Source organism: Larimichthys crocea, unplaced genomic scaffold, assembly GCF_000972845.2.
Source record: "Larimichthys crocea isolate SSNF unplaced genomic scaffold, L_crocea_2.0 scaffold199, whole genome shotgun sequence".
NCBI lineage: Eukaryota > Metazoa > Chordata > Actinopteri > Sciaenidae > Larimichthys > Larimichthys crocea.
In genome coordinates this window covers 92,534-102,068 of record NW_020852681.1, presented here as the reverse complement: position 1 = coordinate 102,068, position 9,535 = coordinate 92,534, and the positions used below count along the sequence as shown (strand labels likewise).

The 9,535-nt window shown below is 43.1% G+C and overlaps 1 protein-coding gene across 1 annotated transcript; it reads left to right on the top strand.

Annotated features, from left to right (window-relative positions):
- The first annotated feature begins 214 nt into the window (after positions 1-214).
- LOC113744796 (uncharacterized) lies at positions 215-3,906 on the top strand. Its single transcript, XM_027275742.1, has 2 exons — positions 215-1,634; positions 1,749-3,906. The coding sequence occupies exons 1-2, from the start codon at positions 215-217 to the stop codon at positions 2,273-2,275; spliced, it is 1,947 nt and encodes a 648-aa protein (XP_027131543.1). The 3' UTR covers positions 2,276-3,906.
- Positions 3,907-9,535: the final 5,629 nt, after the last annotated feature.

Here is a 9,535-nt window from a genome sequence, read left to right as displayed (position 1 = left end):
GGAGGAACTGTATATGTTGTCTTTAGATTAACATATGCAATTACCGATGTCTACATTTGTTACTCACCAGCCGCCTCTTCCCACACAGTATGGACCTCCTTCTGAATTGTCTGAGGTTCCACCTATTTTGTGGGCTAAACATAAAAATCATGTGGGTTTTGTAAATTTGGCTCCGCCACATAAAGTCACACTTAAGCCTAATGCTAAGCTACCTATGATTAGACAATTCAATTTGCCTCACAGAGCTGTAGTAGGTATTGAAAGTGTCATTCAGTCTCTATTGGATCAAGACGTGCTAGTTCAAAGCACCAGCCCATGTAACACCATTTTACCAATTCCCAAAGCAAATCGCCCTGATGAATGGCGGTTCGTGCAGGACCTGCAAGCGATTAATAATATAGTGGTACCTGCAGCTCCAATTGTGCCTGACACCAATTCGATTTTAGCTTCTTTACCATCTAACTCCACGCACTACACAGTCGTTGATCTGAGTTCTGCATTTTTCTCGATACCGTTGCATCCAGATAGCCAGTATCTGTTTGCATTTACATTCAAAGGTAAGCAATACACTTGGCGACGGTTGCCGCAGGGTTTTGTCGAGAGTCCCACGGTGTATGCAGCGGTGGTAAAAAGAGATCTAGATGGGCTCCACCTGCCAGGTGGCTCCACTCTCTTGCAGTACGCTGATGACCTCCTAATAGCTTCTCCATCAAAAGAAGCTTGCCAAACAGACTCTATCTTGCTGCTACAGAGACTGGCCGAGTGTGGTCACAGAGCGTCGCTGGCAAAGTTGCAGTTCTGTCGACCAGAGGTGACATATTTGGGTCATGTTCTGAAGGATGGACAACGCCTTTTGTCACCGGAGAGGGTGAAACTACTAGTTAACATGCCTCCCCCCACAACCAAGAAACAGATGCTCTCTTTTCTGGGGATGGCTAATTACAGCAGACACTGGATTTTTGAATATGCAACTATGGACTCTGTTTTGAGAGCTGCCACACTGCAATCAGCTCCACCCGTGGTACAGTGGACTGAGGAAATGCACAAAGCCTTTCAAGATCTGAAAAATGCTCTCACAATGGCTCCAGCGTTGGGTTTGCCTGACTATCATCAGCCGTTCCATCTACATGTGCATGAGAGAGATGGCTTCGCCACTGGCATTCTGGTACAGAAACATGGTTCTCATTATCGTCCTGTTGCGTACTACTCCTCTCGACTGACCCCTGTAGTTCTCGGTATGCCAGGTTGTCTAAGAGCAGTGGCCGCTGTTGCCATTTTGATCGACAAATCTTCTCCCATTGTACTGGCTCATGACTGTGTCGTGCATGTTCCACATGCAGTGTTACACATTTTGAACACATCTGCAACACAACACATGACAGCAGCACGCCGCTCAGGTTACGAGGCAATAATTCTTTCAAGTCCCCACATAACTTTAAAGCGCTCACCTCCAATAAATCCAGCTACTCTGCTACCATTGATTGATACAGATGATGAGCATGACTGTATCGCCCTTATTGAAATGTGCACATCTCCGAGACCAGATCTGCTGCAAACACCGATACCAAATTCTGATATGGTTCTTTATACTGATGGTTCGGCTAGCAGACCATCTGACAACGTACATTTGGCTGGTTATGCAGTAGTAAATGATTCTGAAGTCATTGAAGCAGGATCTTTGCCTCATGGAACTTCAGCCCAAGCAGCTGAGCTGTATGCTCTTAGTAGAGCCTGCATACTTGCTTCTGGTAAAGTTGCCACTATCTACACTGACTCGCGATACGCATTCGGCGCTGCGCATGACTTTGGACAATTATGGAAAATGAGAGGTTTTGTCTCATCCTCTGGTAAGCCATTACAGCATCACGCGTTGGTAAATGATCTATTAGAGGCTATTTTGCGCCCGTCACAGCTCGCGATTGTAAAATGTGCAGCCCACACTAAAGGAAATGATCCTGTTTCACAAGGAAATGCAATGGCTGATACTGCAGCCAAACAAGCCGCACTTTCCTCCTCCTCCATGGTCCATCAATATACCTCCACACAACCCGTCAATCCAATTCCAGTACCTTCCGCTAATGATGTCGTGAAAATGCAAAATCACGCTGATGACAGGGAGAGAAGTCTTTGGTTGCGTAAAGGTTGTGCAGTTGATTCGGAGTCTGGCTTGTGGCTCCACCCGGATGGGCGACCAGTTTGCCCAAGAGCTCTCCTACATGTCTTGGCACGTGTACACACATGGACCAACACATGTTGGAAGAGGGGTGATAAATGATGTTATTCGTTCACAATGGTTTGCACCAGGCATTACACAAGTCTCACAAACGCTTGTAGACAGTTGTATGACCAGACCAGAAAGAAGAATAGCACAGTGAAGCCTGACCATCTGGAACCTCTGTCAGGTTATTTTTGCAAATAGACTGTACATATTAAAATTGTTAAGGCAATAAATATTTGTTAGTCATAACTGAGCAATTCTCAAAGTGAGTTGAGGGTTTCACAACAAGAAAAGAAGACACAAAAATAGTTCTTAAGTGTCTGCTAAAAGAGGTGATCCCCAGATCTGGGGTGCCACGGAATATAGATAGTGACAAAATTTAGTTTTTGTATAAAAAAAATCATGCAGGATCTGTCAGGAATTTTAGGGTTCAAGTTGCAGTTGCATGTTCCATATCACCCACAAAGTTCTGGTCAAGTTAAAAGAATGAACACAACTATCAAAGAACGGTTGACCAAAACAGTACTAACAAAAGGTCTGAAATGGCCTGATGCACTGCCTATTGTGCTGTACTCCATCTAAAGTGCACTAAGTGCAACAACAGGACTGAGTCCTCATGAGATGTTAATGGGGAGACTAATGTCCACAGGGACAAGGTAATCTCTGACACCAAACAAAACTTCTCTGCTTTGGACGGATGAGTTTATGGCTGAATATGTAAAAAGATTAACTGACGTTTTGAATTTTATCATTACAGGTGTCTGAACGGCTCACGAAACCATCAGAGGAACCAATTCATCCTTTTAATGAAGAAAATTTTGTATTAATCAAATATCTAAAAAAAAAATGTTTTTGTCTCCCAGGTGGAACCAGGTGTTGGTGACAATAAGGACTTGTATTTCCTGCGCTTTAACCAAACTGCCTATTAACCAAACTAACCAAACTATTAACCCTGTTATGTTTGACTGTCCAATTGACAGATGTGATGACTGTTATATTGTTCACCCCCTGACTTTCTCTCAAGGTAAATGGTCGTGGACAACGCATGACAAAGCTCTGATTAAGACAGTGTTGAGTGTACCCAGGTAATGAAGGTAACATTCACAGCTGCTGTACCTTTGACTGAACCTCTGGAGCTGTGGTGTTTCACTAAACAGCCATTGAAAAGTTATCCTGATTATAAACTGTGGGCTGTTAATTACCGAGATGTTCCAGGGGAGGTGCAGAGCGGTAAGATCTGTACTATGGTGAAACTGATAAGGGTGACAGTTTTCTATATACTGGTCAATTTTCTTCCATAAATACACTTGAGGCAGCCAAACCTAAATCAACAAGGCATGATGGAGGTACAGGTGAAGTTTCTCAAACTCTAGTGCAAAAAAAAAAACCAAACAAATTCGGCCCTCAGTCTAATGAATGATTATGCTCGCGATCGTAATCTCAGTAACTGTTGGCTATGTCAAAATATGCCTTCGTCCATACACTCACCAATGTCTCATCCAATTCCATTCACTAGAGCGGATTATAAAGTGTTCAACTGGAATGATTTGGCCACGAGATTTGAAGATGAAGCAGATGAGTGCTATACTCCTGCCTACCCTGTAGTCTCCACATGATACTGAAATTGCCTTATACATTGCTAAAACAGTCAATGAACAGTACCTACTGAGCAGTTTCAGTTATACTACAACTTTTTGCATTAATCATACACAAAAGTATGTAAAATTAGGTTTTGAATATAGAGTTCAAATAGTTCTGGCCCAAACAAACTGTTCAAAACGCCCAGCGGCTGCCAATCCAGTTGGGTAAGCAGTATTATGATTTTGAAGGTTTTGAGGAAAGGATTCGAGGCTTTGGCCTGGATGATCTTTCTCTTGGGAAAGTTGGTGAAGAGGAGACCTATGGTCTGTAAATGTATGGTGTCTATGGAGCAACAGGGGGTTAAGTGGATGAATAAAAATAAATAAAATTGAGAAGAAATATTTTCTATCTTCAGGGATAAAATCAGTTTTCTGTTGTCACCTGTGTGTTCCATTTTAGTTTAACTTTATGTGATAATTCTGGCTTTAATGGTTGTTTGATGTTCTAAAAGATTTGATTTTTAATCATTTTGCCATTTTGCCATTTTATGAATTAGTGTTAAAATCAATTTTCAATGATGGTTTTCTTAGTAATGTAATACATGTTTAAAAGTTCAAAGTTACAACTATGTTATGATGATATGCAACTGATGGATAATGACTGTTCATGGAAATCTTCTACGAAGATGGATTCCACGCCACCATGCATCGTATGTGCTAGTAACCTCTCCATGGTGGTGACCCTCTACTGTACATAATGTACGTGGGTCGAAGATTTTGCAATATCTTGATTTCAATGATAATTGTTGTGACTGATTTCAAAGAGAGAAGAAATTTGCTCTAAAAATGTTAAATTAATTGTTTTATGGAACCCCTTCTAATTGCTAGGGTTTTTATCTACTAGGTGAAATAATAAATTTGATCCTGCTCCTCTCCCAGTGGCATATTTGCACATGATCTGTGACCTTCCTGATGACCTGCTTTAACACCTTTGTGTTGTAGGTGATCTTCACTTGCTTAAAGGCCCTTGTCGACCTGAAAGTGGAACTCACACATCATGGGAATGGGATGATGGGGTACATAAGAGGGGTTCTTAAAGTTTCTCACTGATTGTATGAATTAATCTAAACCGATTGCTTTGTTTGAAAGATGATTTTTATGGATGGCCTTTTGAATAATTCTGTGTGATTACAAATGTTTTATAATGTTTGTGTCAATCCCATTCTGACTGTACTCCCTGGTGGTCTCTAAATTTGGTAATCATTATTATTCGGTAGTTAGTATTGATCTTATGATCAATAAGAGGGGATTGTTATGGAATTTTCTCTTTTAGGGTTACACGAGGCCACGTGTGAGCCTTGTGATCCACAGCAGTATTAACTGTTTGTCTTATGACTAGGTGCCACCACCCTTAGTAGTTGAGGCCACGTGTAAGCCTTGTGGTCCTCGGCAGTATTAATTGTTTGTCTTTGACTAGGCTGCCACCATTCTCAACACTGTGGTGGCCAGGTCGAAGAGGCCTGTTTGCTGCCTTCCTAGTCAAAAGATAGCTTGTTGTTGCCGTTCCAATCTGCGTAAGCGGACATCTGTGTCCCCAGACTAGTATGTTGACAATAAACACCTCCAAGAGTAAAGACATTCTCTTTGACTAATTCTGGGCGTATCGTATTTGGGGGGTGTGATCTTTGGGTTTAAAGTATATCCACCATCACAAGTTCGTCAGATGGGGAGACCGACCTCAAGCACTTCAGGTGTACTTTGAGAGTGTCTCTAGTTCTCCTTGGCCAAGCGTCAATAAATAATACAGCATAAGACATCAGAGGCTCCTGAACACTTCCTTCCCTCCTGACCTCACCATTGACCTTTGACTTCAGCAATATCTCCACAACAACATGTGTATTTACACAACCAAATAGAAAACCCTACTGCAAGTACACAAAATGACAAGAAGACAATGTAAGTGCTGAACGTCAACTGAACTGCTCAGCGCCGGTCCTGGCCACATTGCGCCCTGGGCGAACCCCCCCCCCCCCCCCCCCCCCCCCCCGCCAGTGCGCCCCTGGATGCGCCGTGCGCCCCATCAGTCTGTCCGCCGCACCCCTCTGCCTTGTCAACACCCCGCTCCCGGGGCGCCCGCTCCGCTAACTTAATGAGCGGTATCGAAAATTCGCGAGGTTTTTCTCTTTTTCAGGCGCTCGTGGCGCCCCCCACGAAATGGCGCCCCGGGGGTGCCCTGTCCGCCCGTACCTAAAACCGCTACTGAACATGCTTGTTATTACTACAGTCTGTGACTCCATTTTTCTGATTAATTGCTGATGTTCAGCTCCAGTTGAGGTCCTGGGAAGTGATGGTTTCCCAGGAAGCGAAACCGTATGTGTTGATTGGGATTCACACAGAGTGATATGGGGAGGCGAGGCTGATTTCTCCTGCAATCCACAACCATCTCCACTGTCTTTAGAGCATTCATCTCCAAGTTGTTCTGGCTGCCACCAGGATGGTCAATTTACCACCTGTAGGGCTGTGTAGGCAGACTCATCTAGATCAGAAATTAGTCCATGAGGTAGTGTTGTCCTCAAACTTCAGGAGCTTTGACAGAGCGCAGCCCTTGGGGGATCTGGTGCTGATAGTCTGGGGGTCGAAACACGTTTCCCAGCTTCACATGCTGCCTTCCTGTTAGACAGAAAGTCTGTGCTCACCAGCAGGTGGGGGCAGGCACAGCTTAGCTGGGAGAGCTTGATCTGAAGCAGAGCTCGGATGGTGGTGTTGAAGGTGAGCTGAAATCCACAAACAGATCCTGGCATGGGTGCCTGAGGAGTCCAGGTGCTGGAGGATGTGTAGTAGAGGGCCATGTTAACACGCGGACTGTGATGAAGTCCGTTGTTTTTTAGCTTTGTGGGAACAGGGATTATAGAGGTCTGAAAGCAGGTGGCACATAACATTTCTTTAGTGAGGTCTTAAATATGTCTGGAACACTGGAGACTGGCTGGTCGCGCAGTGCTTCAAGATGGCTGGGGAAGCAGGATCTGGTCCAGCTGCTTTCAAATCAAAAAATCAAATCAAATTTTATTTGTATAGCCCAACTCACAAAACACATTTTGCCTCAGAGGCTTTACAATCTGTACATGGAGTGACACCCTCCGTCCTTGACCCTCGGTTCTGTTGTGGAGAAATGCTGAAGTCAAAGGTCAATGGGGAGGTCAGGAGGGAAGAAAGTGTTCAGGAGCCTCTGATGTCTAATGTTGTTGGTATTATTTATTGACGCTTGGCCAAGGAGAAATTAGAGACACTTTCAAAGTACATCTGAAGTGCTTGAGTCGGTCTCGCATTCTCCCGAAATCGTGATGGTCGATAAACTTTAAACCCAAAGATCACACCCCAAATACTATACGCCCAGAATTAGTCAAAGAGAATGTCTTTACCCCTAGAGATGCTATTGTCAACATATTCTAGTCTGGGGACACAGATGTCTGTTTTTACGCAGATTGGAACGTCAACGGCAAGTATCTATTATGTCTAGGAAGGCAAGCCATAGGTCTCTTCCAACCCGGCCACCAGTGTTGAGATATGGGTGGCACCCTAGTCAAAAACAACAATTAATACTGCCGAGACCACAAGGCTCACACTGACCATGTGTAGCCTAAGGATAGAAAATTCCAAACAGGTTAGAGTGAGGAAAAACTTGCCCACAAAAAAAAAAACCCTTTTTACAGGGAAAAAATGTGGAAGAAGAAACCTCAGGAAGACCACAGAGGAGGGATCCTCTCCCCGGAACAGACGTGTGAAATGGACTCACATGTACAGGACAAATCAACACAAACATATGTACAATTACAATGACTGACAAAATGACAATGAATTACATGAATAATGAAATGATACAGTAGCAGTGGAACCTATGAGAGACATAGAGAGACACAGATGACAGCAGCAGCAAGTCATTAATTAATTGGAGTATGGTAACAATAAGACAGTAATAATATATGTAGTGGACGTCGTGCGCGGACCGCAGCAGCAGCCACAATCTATCACGATGGCAGTCATGCCTGTTGATTCCCTGTGTTCCCCCTTGGTTCCCCATCCTTGTGTATGGTGTTTACTTATCAGTCTCTCCTTGTTTGTCTTTGTGTTTGTGTGTTGTGAGTGTGGCACCATTTCCCTGTGCCGTTGCACAAAACTAGGATTAAGACGCCAGGATAAGTGACTGAGCTGAGCTCAGGAATCCAAAACAAGAGCATCCAGGCTTAATTGGTTGCACAAAGACCAAGCCAGGATGAGCAGACATGGATTCATCAAGCCAGGTGAAACAATCCTGGATAAGTGCGCATCCGCGGCTCCCTCAAATAGACCCCGCCACCGATCCACAGATTCACTATCACCAGGCTAGTAGATGCCTTACTTTAGGTATATGAGGAGTTAAAAGACCTAATTAAAAAGAAAGGCAAAACCTCCATAGTAATAAAGCAAAGAAAAAAGGTGTGGCAAAGTATTGCTGACCATCTGAATGCGTAAGTAGTGCATAATACACACTCACCGCTTCGCTGAAACATCACAATTACAATCCAAATAGTACTTCAACATCTCCAATAACATATATCTGATTATGATCAGTTGAATTTTTAATTGAAATGGACTGGCAGATATGAGTAAAATTGTGTGAATGTAACTTCATCAGACGTATAACTCTTTGATAAATACATGAGCTATACAAAACTTTATTATTTTTTTTTATTTTTTTTCTCCTGACCATTCACAGACCCCAGGAAGCACAGCAGGCCTACAACCATGCCCATGCCAGGACCAGGGCCAGAGTTGAAATGAGCTTTGGCCTCCTGAGGCACGCTTTCAGTGCCTTCACCAAATTAAGGGTCAGCCCTTTGAAGGCATGTGACATACTGTGGCTTGTGCTGTCCTCCACAATGTGGCCTGCCTGAGGAGGAGGGGCCCCCAGAGTGCCACCAGCCATTCTGCAGTTTCCCTGATGATGGACAGTGGTCGGTGTGAGGGACACAATAGTGTTAAATATTAGTTAATATGCTGCTTTAAATTTCAGGGTAAATAGTCCGCAGTGGCAAATGTGTTCAGAGCCAAAGAGCCAAATCAATTTAACTTGATTTGGCCCTCTTGATGATTGGTGTATACTATGTGTGTATACAAGCTGCAGGGAGGCTACTGCATCCATTCATTTGATTTTGTGTATGAATTTGTCTGCATTTATTCAGTGTGCCAGACATGTGGGGTGTATTATATACAGACCTTTGATGTGTATTTATCTTTGTGTGTATAATATGCTTTGATTTTGTGTTTCTATCTAGAGAGCCACTGTGTGACTTCAGTTTTGAAAGGAGCCGATGGAACATAATGTTACATTTAATGTGTATTTATTTATATTGGATGTGTATTATATATGCAGAGTATTGGCCACACTGAGGAGAATAAAAAGCATATCGTTTTAAAGTCCTGATACTTCGACAATGTGGTGCTGATGTGCCAAAAGATGAAGTAGTATCTACTTGTTTGTGAAACCTCTACTCAAGTACAATTCCACAAAATGCTCCACGGCCTCATTTAACAACTCTCCTTCTCTAAAACTTTTTTTTCTTGCTCTGTGGCCCTAATATTGCATCTTTTATATATATCCTTTTATCTATGGGAACGTAAATTATCTAATGATCTGCAACATCTTCTCAAATAATTCATTTATCCAAAATGATTGAAGTTACATGACACAAACATTTAC

What these genes read in the sequence shown, in the direction of transcription:
- LOC113744796 (XM_027275742.1), top strand. Translation starts at nt 215, where the DNA reads ATGATTAGACAATTCAATTTGCCTCACAGAGCTGTAGTAGGTATTGAA. An exon ending in TGACAACGTACATTTGGCTG is followed by an intron (nt 1,635 to 1,748) that starts GTTATGCAGTAG and finishes TACTTGCTTCTG; the next exon opens with GTAAAGTTGCCACTATCTAC.